This window comes from Topomyia yanbarensis, chromosome 3 (assembly GCF_030247195.1).
Source record: "Topomyia yanbarensis strain Yona2022 chromosome 3, ASM3024719v1, whole genome shotgun sequence".
NCBI classification, from domain to species: domain Eukaryota; kingdom Metazoa; phylum Arthropoda; class Insecta; order Diptera; family Culicidae; genus Topomyia; species Topomyia yanbarensis.
The window spans coordinates 210,373,910-210,394,528 of record NC_080672.1 but is presented as its reverse complement, the minus strand read 5'-3'; the positions used below and the strand labels follow the sequence as shown (position 1 = coordinate 210,394,528).

At 37.8% G+C, this 20,619-nt stretch overlaps 1 protein-coding gene across 5 annotated transcripts in view; it reads left to right on the top strand.

The window, feature by feature from the left end:
- LOC131690670 (protein vav) overlaps positions 1–20,619 on the top strand; it is a 1,592,017-nt gene that overhangs the window by 569,866 nt on the left and 1,001,532 nt on the right. For all 5 annotated transcript variants that reach the window (XR_009305611.1, XM_058976597.1, XM_058976596.1 and 2 more), the window contains exon 5: positions 16,234–16,331. Coding sequence is in view for 4 of the 5 variants with exons in the window: in XM_058976597.1 (XP_058832580.1) it covers positions 16,234–16,331 (98 nt within the window). In the remaining variant the exon portion in view is untranslated. The remainder of the gene's footprint in view (positions 1–16,233; positions 16,332–20,619) is intronic.

The following is a 20,619-nucleotide window of genomic DNA, read 5'->3' as shown; positions in this document are numbered from 1 at the left end:
TCCGCGACGGCTAGGAGGTCGAACGTAGAACGGCCCGCAATAGTCCACGCCAGACTTAGAGAACGCGCGCGACGGAATTATTCTTGCTGACGGAAGTTGGCCCATTATTTGGTCGATGCTCTTTGGTCTGCAACGAAAACATATTAGACACTCTCTGACAATTCTTCTGGAAAGGTCTCTTCCTCTGACAGGCCAAAATCTGTGACGTAAGGTGGAAAGCAGTAACTGGGGGCCCGAGTGGAGTGTGCGAATGTGTACAGCCTTTGCAATTAAATTAGTTATATGATGTTTTGGTGGTAGTACTATGGGGCATCGAGTGTCAAACGGAATTCTTGGATCTTGTAAACGCCCATATATTCTCAGCATACCTTCCTCGTCCAAATATGGATTGAGGTTTTTTAGATGAGACTTAAATGTGAACTCCTTCCGAACAAGTGCATTATTTTGTTTAAGAAAACGAATCTCTGAATCAAAGCAGCTTTGTTGCGCTTGCCTCACGAGCAGTCTCAACGAGTCGTCTAACTCATTTGGCGTGAGTGGACCTTCTAATTTTATTGTTGAACGACAATTCCAAGTGAATCTGCGAATCCAAGCGAGTTTTCGTTGCAAAGGTGGTAGTGTAGAATGTTCTGCAGCTAGAGATAGCATCGAGGGCAGAGAGAGGATCACGAGAGAAACAGTGCCTCGATTTTCGATTTCTCGAGCCTCCAAATGACTCGGGGAGAGATTTACAATATTTTTGGGCCAGTGCTCTTGGGATTGGAGTAAATAAGGGGGACCATGCCACCACAGAATATCGTTGATAATTTGAGATGGAAGCACTCCGCGAGAGATTCGATCGGCTGGATTCATCTCAGTAGGGACGTGACGCCAAACATTCCCACGAGTGAGACGATGTATCTCAGCTACACGATTCAACACAAATACTTTCCAAGCTGATGATGACGTAGCTAACCAGTGCAGAACAATGCTGGAATCAGTCCAAAAAGTGACAGAACAATTTAGTTCAGTTGAGTTCTTCACGGTATCTGCGAGCTGAGCAGCTAATACTGCACCACAAAGTTCAAGGCGAGGGGTTGATTGCTTTGAGATGGGGCATACTTTCGACTTTGACATGACCAAATTAACTGCCACGTTTCCATTGGAATCGACCGATTTAGCGTAAATGCAGCATCCGTACGCTTTGTCAGATGCATCCGAAAAACAGTGCAGTTCCACGAATTTAAATTTAGCAAGGAGGACACGTCGTTCAATTTTTAAAGTGGTCAGTATCTGCATTTCCTCCCTGAATACTTTCCACCAATTTTGGAACTCCTGAGGAAGTTCTGTGTCCCAGCTAAACGAGTTCAGCCAAAGCGATTGCAAAAATATTTTAACAGCAACAATGACGGCTCCGACGAGACCCATCGGATCGAAAAGACGAGACATCTCCGATAGCACAATTCGTTTAGTGATGGGTTCAGATGCAATCAACGAAGGAACTTTAAATCCAAAACAGTCTGCTTGCGGATGCCATAGCAGCCCGAGAGTTTTAACTGAACAAGATTTATCAATTTCGAGATTCTCCTGCTGATCCCGCAGAGATTCCGGTATGCACGATAAGACATGAGGATCGTTCGAACTCCACTTTCTTAAAACAAAGCCCCCCGAGTTTAATAATTCAGTAAGTTGTTTACAGGTTGCGATTAGTTTTTCCTTATTGTCGTCTCCAGCTAAACAATCGTCGACATAGAACGCCCGTTTTACGACACGAGCTGCTAGTGGAAACTTTTCTCCATCATCTTCAGCTAATTGGTTAAGGGCACGAGTGGCGAGATACGGTGCACAAGCTGTGCCATAGGTCACAGTAGTAAGCTGATATGTACTCACAGGATCGGTTGGTTGAATTCTCCACAGAATTTGCTGCAGCGCACGGTCACCTTGATGTACAGCAATTTGCCTGTACATCTTCTCGATGTCAGCAGTTATGACGTATTGAGGCAAACGAAAGTTGAGAATTGTGGCTATCAGTGGAGGTTGAACTGTGGGGCCGATGTAGCAAAGATCGTTTAAGGATAGTTTACTCGTCGTTTTACTTGAGCCATCAAATACGACGCGTGTCTTAGTAGTTGTGCTGTCCGGTCGTAAGATTGCGTGATGAGGAAGATAGAAGTTAGGTAGAGAAGGGTCTGGTGTGACAGCTTCCATGTGTCCAAGCGATTTGTACTCGGCCATAAATTGGCCATAGTCCGAGTGTAGCTGTTTGTTGACCAAAAACTTCCTCTCAATTGCATGAAATCTACGAAGGGCGACCGGTAACGACTCTCCCAGTTCCGACAACATTTCCTCACGAATCGGTAACCGAACCACGTACCGACCGTCAGGGGCTCTTGAGTGGGTTCTCAAAAAATGATTCTCGCAATATTGTTCTTCCAACGAGAGGCATTTGCCTCCTTCAAAGCTTTCAACCTCCCAAAATTTCTTTACTGCTGCCGAAAGTTTGTCGAGAGTCATGGCAGCATTGCAGACGGCGGTGCGAATGTGATCTTGCTGAGAATGATCACCAGCGACAGCGTACCCAAATACAGTTTTGCGCAATATTGGTAGCTGCGGCCCGAGCGAAATTTGTTCATTCTCTAGCAGTGAGAAGAACCATTGAATTCCGATGATCAAATCGATGTGGTGAGCGATTTGGAATTTAGGGTCTGCTAATGGGAGGTGATTAGGAATTACCCATTTCGAAATGTCCACTTTTGTCGAAGGAAGAATTCGTGTCAAATTGGGCAGTATGAGAAAATCGATGTCTGCATTAAAAGGACCCACTCGAGATGACACATTGATCGAGACTGCCTGTGTTACGTGCTGTTCGCTGTTTCCAATCCCAAACACAGTGATATCAGAGCGATCTCGTTTGAGGCGAAGCTTTTGAGCGAGATTCTCTGTTACGAAATTGCGCTCGGATGCTGAGTCTAATAGAGCGCGTGCGAGAAATTTTGTTCCATCAATGTCACAAACCCTGATGTAGGCTGTGAGCATGAAGACTGTGGTGTTTGTCTTCGTACCAAGATCGAATGGAGAAGCGACTGGGTAGCTTGTCACTTGTGTGGAACTTTGAGCCGACCCTGACGGTATACCCGACGACGAAAGAGCGAACGATAACGATTTGTCTTGGCCTCCCGACGACGATTCCATATCCCGATGGACGTGCGATTGATCGGCAATGCACATTTCATCCGCCGACGGCGATTCGAAGACCGAGGCCGATTGTGAGGATTGTCGGGGTGGCGCAAATGTATTTGAATTTGATGGTTTGTTTACTTGAACAGTTAATGCTGTTGAAGCATTCAAATGCAATAGAGTGTGGTGTCGTTTGTTGCATGTTCTACAGGAACCAGACGGACAATCTTTCAAATGATGTGATGGTTTCAAGCAGTTCAAACATAAACCATGTTTTTTAACAAGATTGAAGCGAATTTGCGGGGAACGTTTCAGGAAATCATCGCAATTAGCCAATCCATGATTTTCCTTGTGGCAAACTGCACATGCCTTCGAATTTTCATCAGTAGTAGTGTGGTGAGATGAAATGTTTACTCGAGATGGTTTTGGTTCTGTCTTACCACTTGCGATCGACGACTGGGAGAGTGTTAACGACTGGAGGATTCGGGAGCGTTTTTGTATAAAGTTTACCACGTCAGTGTACGCAGGGCGGATATCTTCAGCCAATTGATTTTCCCACTCCTTCTGAGATACAGGATCGAGTCTGCTAGTGATCAGTGCAACTAGAAGAGAATTCCAGTGGTCTTTCGGTTCTTCTAGTTTATTTAGCACACCGAGATGTTTTTCAAATGTGTCAGCCAAATCCGAGAGTGCTGACGAAGATTCCCGCTTGATTGAAGGGGTCGAGAGGAGTGCTGACAGATGTTGCTTTACGAGCAGATTCCGATTGTCGTATCTCTTTTGCAGAAGATCCCACGCAATCGTATAGTTTGCAGATGTTACCGCCAACGATTGTATTAAGCGGAGAGCATCTCCCTTCAAGACTGCTTTCAAGTATTGAAACTTTTGGATTGGCGATAGTTGCCCATTGATGTGAATAAGAGTGGTAAACAAGTCATGGAAGTTCATCCATTCGTCAAAATCTCCTTTGAATTCTGGGATTTTGAGCTCAGGAAGACGAATACCCGTGGTTTGAGTAGGTGGAGCAACAGGTGTGGGTGAAGATGGGGTAGCAATAGCTGCGAGTTTACTTGCCAAGGATCCCTTCAATTGGAAATACTCCGTCTCAAATTCAATTTGTTCGTCAGCGAGCTCTTCACTTATCTCGTGTTCACATTCGATATCAGCTTGGATCTCGTTAAAATCTTCAAAAAGAGAATCCAGCTGCTCTAAACGAAATTTAAGTTGAGGTAGATCGCGATCAAAGATGAAATTATCATCGAATTCTTTGATAAGCTTCGCGGACCCAATTATATTTTTCCGACGCACCATAAGTTTTTTAATCTTCTTCGTATCACTTTTCATTTTTCGAGTGGGTTTCCCACATAACGGTAGTATAAACGACATCCACTTTTATTCGAATAATAAAGATAGTCACTCACCTGATTTGTTGGAGTGGCTTTACCTGTGCTCGCTTGGCTGACCTACTACCACGTGTCCGATCGTACTCTTGACCCGAAAATCCTCCGAAATGTTCCTTTGATCTCTGGATTCCGTAAATCCGGCTAGCGCTCAAATGTGTGGTTCGTCGTGGGCATCCAAATTCAATCCAACGAGACGATGGTGATTGATCAATAGTGATCCCACGCTGACCTTTTAAGCAGTGCAATGACGATTCAGCAGCCGAAATTCCCGGGTTTCGGCACCAATGTGTAATTCCGGAACTTGCTGCTAAGACGGTTGAACCCGGATTTGAGAGTTCCACGGATCATCAAACGACACTATGTCAACGAGCCGATAATTTTTGACCAAAAAACGACTTTATTTATCCGAAACAACGTGTATTAGGTAAATTACAGGTTTATTGAGGTCCGTCCTCGAGTGATAGATTTATAATGACTAATTGATTTGCTCTTGCGCAATCCTTATATACAAAGCAAGGCAGAAAATTGCACAATATGTGAGAAACAAAATCGAGATATATAACGAGAGAGTTAACGAGTATGATTTCCTGCTTTAGTTTATCATTTCCTACTGTTTCCTGTGCTATTATCAATTCCTGTGCTATTATCAATCGACTGATAGGGTTGTACTAAAATTAATTAAACAGGATTTTCTTATAAATACTAATTTAACAAGTTTTCGATTAATCAAGTATGCACCAACACATTCATTTCATTCATTTCATTCATTTCATTCATTTCATTCATTTCATTCATTTCATTCATTTCATTCATTTCATTCATTTCATTCATTTCATTCATTTCATTCATTTCATTCATTTCATTCATTTCATTCATTTCATTCATTTCATTCATTTCATTCATTTCATTCATTTCATTCATTTCATTCATTTCATTCATTTCATTCATTTCATTCATTTCATTCATTTCATTCATTTCATTCATTTCATTCATTTCATTCATTTCATTCATTTCATTCATTTCATTCATTTCATTCATTTCATTCATTTCATTCATTTCATTCATTTCATTCATTTCATTCATTTCATTCATTTCATTCATTTCATTCATTTCATTCATTTCATTCATTTCATTCATTTCATTCATTTCATTCATTTCATTCATTTCATTCATTTCATTCATTTCATTCATTTCATTCATTTCATTCATTTCATTCATTTCATTCATTTCATTCATTTCATTCATTTCATTCATTTCATTCATTTCATTCATTTCATTCATTTCATTCATTTCATTCATTTCATTCATTTCATTCATTTCATTCATTTCATTCATTTCATTCATTTCATTCATTTCATTCATTTCATTCATTTCATTCATTTCATTCATTTCATTCATTTCATTCATTTCGTTCATTTCATTCATTTCATTCATTTCATTCATTTCATTCATTTCATTCATTTCATTCATTTCATTCATTTCATTCATTTCATTCATTTCATTCATTTCATTCATTTCATTCATTTCATTCATTTCATTCATTTCATTCATTTCATTCATTTCATTCATTTCATTCATTTCATTCATTTCATTCATTTCATTCATTTCATTCATTTCATTCATTTCATTCATTTCATTCATTTCATTCATTTCATTCATTTCATTCATTTCATTCATTTCATTCATTTCATTCATTTCATTCATTTCATTCATTTCATTCATTTCATTCATTTCATTCATTTCATTCATTTCATTCATTTCATTCATTTCATTCATTTCATTCATTTCATTCATTTCATTCATTTCATTCATTTCATTCATTTCATTCATTTCATTCATTTCATTCATTTCATTCATTTCATTCATTTCATTCATTTCATTCATTTCATTCATTTCATTCATTTCATTCATTTCATTCATTTCATTCATTTCATTCATTTCATTCATTTCATTCATTTCATTCATTTCATTCATTTCATTCATTTCATTCATTTCATTCATTTCATTCATTTCATTCATTTCATTCATTTCATTCATTTCATTCATTTCATTCATTTCATTCATTTCATTCATTTCATTCATTTCATTCATTTCATTCATTTCATTCATTTCATTCATTTCATTCATTTCATTCATTTCATTCATTTCATTCATTTCATTCATTTCATTCATTTCATTCATTTCATTCATTTCATTCATTTCATTCATTTCATTCATTTCATTCATTTCATTCATTTCATTCATTTCATTCATTTCATTCATTTCATTCATTTCATTCATTTCATTCATTTCATTCATTTCATTCATTTCATTCATTTCATTCATTTCATTCATTTCATTCATTTCATTCATTTCATTCATTTCATTCATTTCATTCATTTCATTCATTTCATTCATTTCATTCATTTCATTCATTTCATTCATTTCATTCATTTCATTCATTTCATTCATTTCATTCATTTCATTCATTTCATTCATTTCATTCATTTCATTCATTTCATTCATTTCATTCATTTCATTCATTTCATTCATTTCATTCATTTCATTCATTTCATTCATTTCATTCATTTCATTCATTTCATTCATTTCATTCATTTCATTCATTTCATTCATTTCATTCATTTCATTCATTTGATTCATTTGATTCATTTGATTCATTTGATTCATTTGATTCATTTGATTCATTTGATTCATTTGATTCATTTGATTCATTTGATTCATTTGATTCATTTGATTCATTTGACTCATTTGATTCATTTGATTCATTTGATTCATTTGATTCATTTGATTCATTTGATTCATTTGATTCATTTGATTCATTTGATTCATTTGATTCATTTGATTCATTCGATTCATTCGATTCACTTGATTCATTTGATTCATTTGATTCATTTGATTCATTTGATTCATTTGATTCATTTGATTAATTTGATTAATTTGATTAATTTGATTAATTTGATTAATTTGATTAATTTGATTAATTTGATTAATTTGATTAATTTGATTAATTTGATTAATTTGATTAATTTGATTAATTTGATTAATTCGATTAATTCGATTAATTTGATTCATTCGATTCATTCGATTCATTCGATTCATTCGATTCATTCGATTCATTCGATTCATTCGATTCATTCGATTCATTCGATTCATTCGATTCATTCGATTCATTCGATTCATTCGATTCATTCGATTCATTCGATTCATTCGATTCATTCGATTCATTCGATTCATTCGATTCATTCGATTCATTCGATTCATTCGATTCATTCGATTCATTCGATTCATTCGATTCATTCGATTCATTCGATTCATTCGATTCATTCGATTCATTCGATTCATTCGATTCATTCGATTCATTCGATTCATTCGATTCATTCGATTCATTCGATTCATTCGATTCATTCGATTCATTCGATTCATTCGATTCATTCGATTCATTCGATTCATTCGATTCATTCGATTCATTCGATTCATTCGATTCATTCGATTCATTCGATTCATTCGATTCATTCGATTCATTCGATTCATTCGATTCATTCGATTCATTCGATTCATTCGATTCATTCGATTCATTCGATTCATTCGATTCATTCGATTCATTCGATTCATTCGATTCATTCGATTCATTCGATTCATTCGATTCATTCGATTCATTCGATTCATTCGATTCATTCGATTCATTCGATTCATTCGATTCATTCGATTCATTCGATTCATTCGATTCATTCGATTCATTCGATTCATTCGATTCATTCGATTCATTCGATTCATTCGATTCATTCGATTCATTCGATTCATTCGATTCATTCGATTCATTCGATTCATTCGATTCATTCGATTCATTCGATTCATTCGATTCATTCGATTCATTCGATTCATTCGATTCATTCGATTCATTCGATTCATTCGATTCATTCGATTCATTCGATTCATTCGATTCATTCGATTCATTCGATTCATTCGATTCATTCGATTCATTCGATTCATTCGATTCATTCGATTCATTCGATTAATTTGATTAATTTGATTAATTTGATTAATTTGATTAATTTGATTAATTTGATTAATTTGATTAATTTGATTAATTTGATTAATTTGATTAATTTGATTAATTTGATTAATTTGATTAATTTGATTAATTTGATTTATTTGATTCATTTGATTCATTTGAATCATTTGATTCATTTGATTCATTTGATTCATTTGATTCATGTGATTCATTTGATTCATTTGATTCATTTGATTCATTTGATTCATTTGATTCGTTTGATTCGTTTGATTCATTTGTTTCATTTGATTCGTTTGATTCGTTTGATTCGTTTGATTCATTTGATTCATTTGATTCATTTGATTCATTTGATTCATTTGATTCATTTCATTAATTTCATTCATTTGATTCATTTGATTCATTTTTGCATTAGAAATACTTATTTTGGTCAGCGGTATTCGACTTTCATTCGAGTTATATATTTAGTTTTGAACATAAACTCAAACCAAAAGAGCAATTGGGACAAAACGGGCATGATAGCATACCGTACGGTCGTTGATAATATTAGCAACCAATTTTTCAGACCTTTTTACATAAAGAAACCATCCTGGTAAACGGGGTGGAATGGCAACGCTGCTGTCGTAGAGTAGTGAACAAAATGTGTCCCGGCAATTGATCAAATTTTCTGTGGAAAAAAGTGGTGAAAAATTTCTTCGATAGTGATAAAGAAGTTACACTATAGTTTACGCGAGAAAATTTCAAGTTTGAAAACGAAGATTAGTTATATTGGCGACTATCTGATAAATGGAAGCTACCAAAGGAAGTATCAGTTGTATTATCTATATGTGTTGGTGTGTTCATCGTTTGTGGGGTTCTAGGCGGATCATTTCACACACACAGACTGCTTGCGGATTTGTTTTCCACCAGATGTCATGTGCAAGACTGTCAGTCGGTTTAAACATTTGAAGTGGCTCGCCTGTAGTATTTGTAATTGTGTTGAAATGTGTTGTGCCGCTGTGGAACACATTCCGATGACATCCAATACTCGGGTTCCAGCTAGTGATGTCTAAATATATAAATGGCTCAGCTGAATGCAGCGGGATTCACGCCACATCCGATTATGTGCCATACATGAAATCCGCTGTTCTCCCGTATTTGTTATGTGTGCGCGTTCGTACTTGTCCGGCGTGCCTGTGTGGGACCGCGCATGTTGTGTGTATGAGAGAGTGTTGATGTCCGTGCGCTGTGCTGAACTGTCACAGATACGGATGATGGTATGAATAGTGCTCAAACTGTGTATCGAAAAAGTTTGTAATCTGGTCTCCGCAGAACAAATGTGAGCAATGATGTCTGATTTGTTTTCGATTAATGGAACTAGCCGATTATTATAAGAAATTAATCGATTAGTTTTTGGTCGACTAATAAAGGTCTGACTAATTAGCCTTGATTGTTATTATTCAATGTTCGTGGTTTTGATTGAAGCTTCAGCGTTGGCGCGTGGTGTCAGTCGTTTTCCTCGCATTTTTGGACAGCATAACAGTGAAATTGAAACCAGGGCATCTGGTCACCCTCTTTGTATGTGGCGAAAGGGGTTCCACATTCATTTGCTCTGTCTGGTTTCGCCATTTCGGGTCGAGTTTGTATACATGGTATTTATCGGTTCAACCAGTGATTTTTGTCTGCTTTTTCTAGATAATCATTTTAATAACCCAGTCAATACAATGCCCCCTTGGCATTTGATGCTTAACAATTAGCATGATAAGTACGTGATGGAACAACAATTAGCATGCAGTTTGTCTTCACATCTCGCCCTGAGCAGAAGCAAAAAATCGTCCCGCGCAAGTGAAACAGTCAATTCTACCTAAAAATCAATCGGTGCCTATCACACAAGCAGTCCATATAACAATAGCCTATACCTACTGTGCGATATAGTGATGAGTGACGGTGCCCAGCAAAAAGCAACACAGATGCGGCCGAACTGTGTTGCTGTTGATTTTTCAAAATGCCCCGTAAGACCAGCCATTCGGGAAGTGGAACAGTTATTAAAAGTGCAGATGGAACTCAATCTGGCTGAAGTGAAAACCCTACAAATGCATCATATCAAACATTGGGTGCTGATTTCGTTCAACAACATTAACCAAGCTGAGTCATTCGCCTCGCGAAACAACATGCAGCACACCGCCGAATGCGGCAATGTTAAATATAGCATTCTCGTATACATCGAGAACGGCGCCGTAGAAGTTCGTGTCCATGATTTGGCTACGCGTACCCCTCACGGCGCGATTAAAAAATGCTTGCAAAAATACGGAGAAGTAGACTCCGTTACACATGATACATGGAGGATTTTTTTTTCCGGGCATCCCTAACGGTGTTCGTGTGGTGAGAATGCGTGTGACCAAGCCAATTCCCTTATACTTAAGCTTCACAGTGTTAGGAAGGGACGATGCTCTCATTCAACAGACATCACTAGTCACGTACCCAGGGTAAATTCCTACGTGCCAGTTCTGCACGAAGAAGCTGCACCTCGGAAAACCTTGCGTAGAAACTGTTAAGGAAAACTTAACCAATCCAACTGAAATCAGCCCAGAACCATTTTACGCTAAACCACTAACAGCTGCAAAACCAACATCTCCGGATCAAGCACCAACAACCAGCAACAACAACAACAAAACGAATGCCGAAAAATACGAACATACAATAACGACCGGTAAGAGTAAGACACAAACTGGAACATCTGACCGCGAGCAGCAGGAAAGTACTACGGATGAGGACATGGACATGAACGACAACGCGAAAGAAGACAAACGGATCGAACCTCAAATTGCAGTGGACAACACTGGCAATCTTTCGCCCCCTAGAAAATGGATCTCAACACGCAGCAGAAAGCTGCGTCTGAACGAGACCAAAAATTTAACGTAGATGTTTTTTTTATTTATTGTAAAAAATACAAACAATCGGCCTCGTCGAGCTACCGCATTTGGGCCTAAATAAATTAATTAATTATAAAAAAAAACAATTAGCATGATGGAACATTATCGGAAAGTTTTATGGTGGCCCCGTATTCATTGTGGGAGGGAAGAAGTTGTCAAACAGAGGCTCTAAATTTCGCATACACTGAGAACTCTATTACAGCATGAATAGGACGGAGATACAAAATTTGCGAACTTTGCATATTTTGGTTCGTGTGTGCGTGGGAGCGGAGTGTTCAGCTGTGCGACCGGTTTACCCATGTGGAACCTCTTCGGGACTCTGGAGGAGGAGTATCAGTCGATACGTTGGATTGCCGCGGTTCAGGTTGTGCGGGGTGATTTGCCGTAGGCGGGGCGATCGATCGGGCGGGGTGCTTTTGGGGGAGGGGTACATGTGTTTTTTTGTTACACAGTTGTGTGACGTACCCTAGCATAGTGTGACAATGAATCGCGGCAACTTTTTCAGGGGCACCGTTTCGCTTGGTTCATTGTTTTTCCGCCAACTGTTTTGCATGGTTTGAGTCATGGTGGTCTGATAGATCGACTGCTGTTCTTATTTTGGAGTTTGGGGAGGAGGGGATTTGTGTGGGTGGACTGGTGGCGGGACTGAGCATAGTTTTTCCTACGCATGCCGGTGGGCGTTCGGTTCTTGCACATGCTTAGGAAAGGTTTCTTGAGCCTTAAACCCACATTTCGCACATAAACACGTGCATACGTTCATCTGCGCAGTTGAATTCCATATGTGTGGTCGGTTCATCCCACCAATTTTCACTTTCCCACAATTCATCATCGCTGGTGCCGTCTCACTTTATTTTGACAATGAAACAGGCAATAGATAAAAATTTGAACAGTTTCTTTCTACACAGACACAGAGAATGTCTTTCGAAAGTTTTTGGCATCTGTCAATCGACCCAACTAGCGAATCGTATTCGTTAGTTGGGGCGAGGTCGAAACCCAACTAACGAATCTACGTTTTACAACTAGTTTAAATCGTAAACATTATACCGGTTCGATGTTAATTACTTTTCAGAAGCAAATAGAGCATAGGATTCATTCCGGTTGACACAACGACGCGCGCGGTTATCGTTTGCGTAGGAGCTGACAAGGAATTTAAGTTGAATTCTTACAATATCCACATTCATTCAACAAACGATGAATCCATTATAAATTCTCGGCAGCTATAATAGATCGCATCACTTATAAAAGTGAATCCAGATTTGTGTAACTTTTTAATGTAGAATACATTTAAGCTTTCAATATATCGGCTGCGGCGCCGCGTCAGATTTTGAACGTTAATAACTTTTATCATACTTAACAGAATGATTTGATTTTTAGGACAATTTGTTGAAAATATGTTCCTCTATGCTGTATTAAAATTTGAAGTATGTATAACATGCACTAATAACAAAAAATTGTGTTTTGAAAAATCTTTCGAAAACGACTCGGAAAAGTGGAAATTTTCAGCCCATCCCGCACAGAGCCGTCAATATGGTGCACCAACCGAACAATAAAATAATGAAAAGTTTATATATAAGTCCACTACATGTTTGTTCCTATGATTATTCGTATTGGGTTGCTTGACGAGAGCAGTTGGTGGGGGAAAGACGGCATATTCCTTTGGTTAGGCCATTAGAAGCTGGACGGAAAGGAAAGGCTCATGTACAGCACGAGAACGAGCGAGAAAGCGATAGTAGTGCATATTAGCGCGATTATATAAATATCTGTCGGTCGGTTTTTCTCATCATTCGTATTCGTTCAAGCACTAGCAAGCAGCCAGTCCACCGAAGGAAAGCGGTTGGCGATGACGACGGTCGGAAAAAGTGCCCCAGCTACTGGTGACTCATCGCAACCCGATCAGGAACTGTCGCCCTGCAAGAATTTCGCCCCAACTAAAGGGCAACAGAGCAACTAATCTGTAGGCTATCGTTCCAGCGTCTGGTTCGTGAGATTGTGCAGGACTGCAAAGTCGAGCTACGCTTACAAAGCTCAGTCGTAATGATGCTCCGAGAAGCCAACGATGCCTACTTGGTTGGTTTGTTCGAGGATGCAAAATAGTGCGCCAAGCGCATAACTTTCAGGCCAAATACATTAAACTGGCTAATCGTGTCCGCGGGGAGTGTGTCTGAATTATGCTCCCGCAATAAAACAAAAAAGGTTCTTTTCAGGACTAATCAGTTGTGTTCTAATAAGAGTTAAACTGAAATTTACATTTTATGGTGTATAACAAATAATTTTCAGAAAGCTATATAAGAAATACGATGTGTGGAAAGAAAGAAAGAGAATTTAAATTATCCTCTCTCGCTCGTTTTCGTGCACTGCTTTTCTGCTGCTAATACCATCATAACTAAAACGAATGTACGTGTTCCCCCACCATCCCATGGCCAGTATCAGCGCTAACAAATAAGACAAAAGAATCTAAATTTGTGAAAATCTTTTCCTTCCTTCTTTTCAAATCTGCAACATTCTTTGAAAATATTGTTGGAATGTTGTTATTGAAAAACTGAACATGCAAGTTTGCTAGCACTGGCCAGTAGATTGAAGGCGATGAAAAGACAGAATATTCGTTTTGGTTATGCTAGTATTTGTAGCCGAACGGAAAGGAAAGGCACAGGAATGGCACGAAAACGAGCGAGAGAGCGATAGTAGTGCTTTCTCGTGTGTTCGTATATGAATATTGGTCGGTCGGTTTTTCTCATCATTCGTATTCGTTCAAGCACTAGCAAGCAGCCAGTCCACCGGAGAAAAGCAGTTGGCAATGAAGACGGTCCGAAAAAGTGCCCCAGCAACTGGTGGCCCATCGCAACCAACTACCGATCAGGAACTGTCGCCATGCCAGTATTTCGCCCCAACTAAAGGGCAATGGAGCAACTAATCCGCTGGCTAACATTCCAGCGTCTGGTTCGTAAGGTTGTGTATTACTTCAAAGTCGAGCTACGCTTACAAAACTCAGCCGTAATGAAGCCAGTGATGCCTACTGGGTCGGTTTGTTTGAGGATTCAAAATAGTGCGCCAAGTATGTAACTTTCTCGCAAAAGAAACCAAACTGGCTCACAGTGTCCGCTGGGTGTGGGCGTAAATTACAATAAAAGCAACGGTTCTTTTCAGGACCAATCAATTGTGTTCTAGTGAGAGTTAAACTGAAACTTTCATTTTAAGATGTGTAACAAATTTTCAACAAGCAACGTAATACGTTGTGTGGAAAGAAGTAGCTTGCACACGGAACAAAAATTTAAATTATCCTCTCGCTCGTTTCATGCACTGCTTTTCCATTCCTTTCTGCTGCTATTATCAGTATAAACAAAACGAATGTGCGTGTTCCCTCACCATCCCTCTAGGGATCAGTGTTGCTTCAATTGCATGTGTTTAAGAGAAACGTTGAAGTCGCATGCTTCTATTCGAGCTTTTTGGCAGCCTCCGTGAACTAACTGCATTAAATGATTTTTTTGTGCAGCTCCGTTCTGGTAGCAAACAAAATGGCCCTACCAGCGTCTGATTCGTGAGATTGTGCAGGATTTCAAAGTCGAGCTAAGCTTATAAAGTTCAGCCGTAATTAAACGTCTCGAATTGAAGTCACGACGCTCCGGTTATGTCACAGACATTACCCACCCATCTTTTTTTATTGTGACCACGACTAACGGTTTAATATAGACTCTCCATTTCAATATTTCGGAAGGAACAGAAGGTCGAGTTTGGAAAGTTTGTAACTTTTATTGTACTTAACCAAATTACACAATGTTCGCACCAATGATTCAGAAATATGACCAGGAATCTTCTATTAGATTTGTAAGTATGTATAATTTACATGAATAAGGAAAAATTGATTTTCAGGAATCAATTATTATCTGTTCTGCCATTGGCCAGTACTATGCGACTTTCTCATGCTAACAATTCATTTCATCGTTAGCCATCTCCCTCACCAAGGCCAACAACGCCAATAAAAACGGTCCTTTTCAGGACCACCATCATTTTTGTAAAGAATAATTTGAAATATTCCTCCCCCAAATCACCTTTTGTCCGAAAATTCCAATGAGTATCAACATATTTGAAGAACGTGTTCCTTATGTATTCTACATCTCTCCGGTTATGTCGCAGACATTACCCACCCATCTTTTGCCCCACCCTTCTAACAAAAACTCCTTTCCGTGACAAGCGTGGAGATGCAGAGGTATACACGGTCTCCATAGCAACGGTTGTCACACTAACATTTTTTTCCTTCCTTCCTTCGATGACTGCAAGGACGTGGCCGGCGCCGTTATTGACAGTTCAAAGTATGGAATTCTCGGAACGTGCACATTAAGGATGGATTGCTACTCCCATGCCCCATTCGTTGATTCTCTGTGCAATTTCGCTTTTTCTGGTCAATCACGGAGCAGCAACTACGAATTGTACAGTCTTCTTGCTCATGCTCATGCTCAAAAAAACCTTTCCTGGTAATTGTCGCGTTTTGGGTTCATTTTTTCCCACCGTGCAGCGGTTCAAAATTTATGATTTCTTATTAAATATAAATTTTGCAAAATCATGATATTTTATGGACCAGTCTGATATGGAAAGAGCCAATCATATTACGTGATCCAAATTCGCCTGTAGTATTTTTCTATAAGGATTGATCGCACAAAAATATTACGAAAGTATGAGAAATCGTATAACTTTTTTTCATGGAATTGATATTTATGTACATATATTCTCACTTTTCAATTTTTTGATCCTACAATAGATATTGAATGCGGAACAAGCTACGACAGTATTGCTGCGGGAAACGAAACAATTTATGAGGACCTATGTTGTGTGACCTTCTCTTCTACATTACCAAAGGTTTACATTGTTTACTGACTAAATGTGTGTTTATGTGTTGGAAAGAAACCTCTTAATTTACAAAGACTTGTATTGGTTTTTAATTTATTTCGTTCAGTGGAATGCTAATCTCTTATAAGCATGTGTTCTATAGCTCTACGCATAGTTGTCTTATGTATAAAAGGAATCCCACATAACATGGGTCAATTATGTTTATAACGCTAGTATTGTTGTGATGTTCTGAAGCATGCCGTGGGTCATTTTATGAAACATTGAATACATTTTTTTGACTATGTTAGTCACATTTTCTTTTTTACATTTTAACGACATTCAATTAGCTAGATATTACTGGGTAGGGAAAGTTATGAAAATTAGAGCCATAGTACTCAAGTAAGAGCAAGGATGTGAAGTATACAGATCGGGAAACTAGAAGTGGCAGGGTCATTAGAACAGTCCTAATATCGTACGGGCTTAATTTTTGTCTTCTGCTAATGAGGGTCGAGCTTAGGCAGCATAACTACGAATCACTCGAGTTCACAGCATGTCTCCTGGCATAGACAGACTTGTCCATCTTTACCGTGCACGGTGTTTCTAAAACCGTTATTAACAAAAAAAATGACCATAAATTTGTCATACGGCATTCGAAAGATACAGTATCCAAGTATCTTCTCAGTGAATTTCAAAATGATCCATCGAGAGATTCGGGAGAAATTGCGATTTGAAGTTTTATGACACGTTTCATAAGGCTACCAGCAAACACCCACGGGTTTGGTCCTATCTCTATAAACAAAAAAATATTTGTCTACTTATTTAGTACATGGCATTCGAAAGATATAGTAATCAAGTACATCCCCTGCAAGTTTGAAAATATTTCATTGACGGAATCGAAATTTATAACGGTTTGGATGTGGTATGCGGTCATAGATGGGTTTTCTACCAGACTTCAAGCGTGAATCCAAGTTTTGACTATTTAGATCGTTTATACGTGTCGCGGTTTTTAAAGGAAAATCTTACCATTCAATTACATAAATATAATGTACAAAAAGTGTTATTTATATGGTGCACTGAAAAAATATGAAAATAGAGTTGTCTACCAAACGTTAAATATAATGTGTGATTTAAAAAAAAATGAATAAAAGTCGGAATGTTTACTTCAAAAGGCTCTCAATGGTTTGTTGACCGATTCTAACTATTTTTCATTATTGAACAAGTGACATTTCATTGTTAATTTTCATTCAGAAGAATATAAAATAGAACTGCCTACTTCAAACAATAGACAACATAATTATCCTCAACTATATGTATTTTCACTAATTAGTGAATAATTTTATATTCAAAGCGACGACCTATCAATTTATATACATTAGTTTAATGCAACGAACGCAAAATACAAATGATGCAAAAATAAAACCATAAATTTAAAAAATTTGAAGGTATTTGTTGATTCAGATCAATTTATGTTATGATACGGTTTTTGTTGGAAATTTTGTACAATCGCGATTCGCTGGTTGGGTTGACAGATGTTAAAACTGGTCAAAGGGAATGTTCAATTTCATCTGCTCATATCTCTAACTATTGTCAGTTTTATTGTCGAAACTAATCATGAGAATTTGACATGCAGATGTTTATACAGCAATTGCAATCAACTAGTACATAAAAATGGATAGGCCGCTATTTTTAAACAAAAATATTCACTAAGTAATGATAATACATATAGTTGAGATCAATTATATTGTCTATTTATTGATGTAGATGACTCTATTTTATATTCTTCTTAATGAAAATTAACGATGAAACGTCTACTTGTTCAATAATGAAAAAAATAATTAGAATCGGTCAACAAACCATTGAGATATGGCCTTTTGAAGTAAACATTCCAACTTTCATCTATTTTTACACTTTATATTTAACATATGGTAGGCAACCCTATTTTCATATTTTTTCAGTGCACCATATGAATAACACTTTTTGTACATTATATTTATGTAATTAAATAGTAAGGTTTTCCTTTAAAAATCGCGACACGTATAAACAATCTAAATAGTCAATGGGCAAATATGGATTCACGCTTGAAGTCTGGTAGAAAACCCATCTATGACCGCATACCACATCGGAACCGTTATAAATTTCGATTCCGTCAATGAAATATTTTCAAACTTGCAGGGGATATACTTGATTACTATATCTTTCAAATGCCATGTCCTAAATTAGTAGACAAATATTTTTTGTTTATAGAGATAGGACCAAACCCGTGGGTGTTTGCTGGTAGCCTTATGAAACGTATCATAAAACTTCAAATTGCAATTTCTCTCGAATCTCTCGATGGATCATTTTGAAATTCACTGAGAAGATGCTTGGATACTATATCTTTCGAATGCCGTATGACAAATTTATGGTCATTTTTTTGTTAATAACGGTTTTAGGAACACCGTGCGTGAGAACCGACAAAAGAAAAGCCACGCAAGATCACCACTGAAAACTTGTCGACGATTAGCATCAATCAAAGATGATTGCTGCTGTTCATCTCTGTTCGCCTTTCGAATACCGGGATTGATTTTTATTAGACTATTGTCACTGCGCTTACAATCGTAGTGGGTTTTCTACATTGTGTAAGGTTGTGGCTGTGTCTACAGCGGCTACCCACCGCTGCCGATGGATTCCCATCAGTTCCTTTTTCTTTTTTCCTTTTCTATTTCGACTATGTTAGTCACATTTTCTTTTTTTACATTTTAACGACATTCAATTAGTTAGAGATTACTGGATAGTTTTGAAAATTAGGGAAAGTTATGAAAATTAGAGCCATTGTACTTAAGTAAGAGCAAGGATGTGAAGTATACAGATTGGAAAACTAGAAGTGGCAGGGTCATTAGAATAGGCTTAATATCGTACGCGCTTAACTTTTGTCTTCTGCTAATGAGGGTCGAGCTTAGGCAGCATAACTACGAATCACTCGAGTTCACAGCATGTCTCCTGGCATAGACAGACTTGTCCATTAGGGTGGGACAAAAATTACATTCCAGCTCCGAGCAACTTTTTAAGTACCATTTGGGTTCTAGAACAACTGTGCAAATTCTTAGCTCCTTCCCTGAAACTATATTTTTGCGCCCGCTGTTTAAAGTTTACGTGGGATTTTGCATGGGAATAAATAAACCGTTATGTGGCTTTTATAGGAAATTTAACAAAGAAACAAAGTCTCGAAAACCACGAAACGATCTGACGCTTTAGAAAAAAGTTATTAAGCTGAAACCGATTGATTCTCTGACGATTGATAAAACATTCATTTTTTCTAGCACCACTGCGGTTGGTTGTCCAATTATATGAATTTTTTTTTGATCTTCTCTAAATGTATCTAAATCAATTATCTGTACTGTTTTGGCACTTCGCAAGAGTTTTGAGGGATAAATTGAGGCCCCTTTTGCACACAATAAAAGAAAATTAAAAATTTTGTAAATAATTTGACAGCAGCAGTGATGCTATGAAAAGTGAAATTTTCATCAATCTTCAGGGCATCAATCGGTTTTTGCTTAATAACTTTTTCCAAAAGCATCAGATCGTTTCGCGATCTTCTAGACTTTGTTTTTTGACAAATTTCCTATAAAAATCAGACATCTATTTATTTTTAGGAGGTAACGGGAGACTCTTGGACGAATTATTTTGCAAAAGACGATTTCTCCATACGAAATCCCATGTAAATTTTAAACCGTGGGCGCAAAAATATAGTTTCATCGATTGAGCTTAAAATTTGCAGAGTTGTTCTGGCAGATAAATGGGACCCAAAAAGTTACTCGGAGCAATTTTTTTTTCATACAACCGTGTCCCACTCTATTGTCCACCTTTACCGTGAGAACCTTCAAAAGAAAAGCCACGCAAGATCACCACTGAAAACCTGTCGACGATTAGCATCAATCAATGATGATCGCTGCTGTTCATCTCTGTTTGCTTTTCGAATGCCGGGATAGATTTTTATTAGACTATTGTCACTGCGCTTACAGTCGTAGTGGGTTTGCTACATTGTGTAAGATGATGGCTGTGTCTACAGCGGCTACCCACCGCTGCCGATAGATTTCTATCAGTTCCTTTTCATTTTTCCATTTTTATTTCGACTATGTTAGTCACATTTACGACTATGTTAGTCACATTTAAGACATTTAAATGAAAAAACTGTTAAGGATCGGTACCCGATCCCAAACATTACCGATATTCTGGACAAATTAGGTCGATCACAATACTTTACCATGTTAGATCTGGCGTCTGGGTTTCACCAGATCTAGGTACATACAGAGGACATTCCAAAGACAGCCTTTAGTGT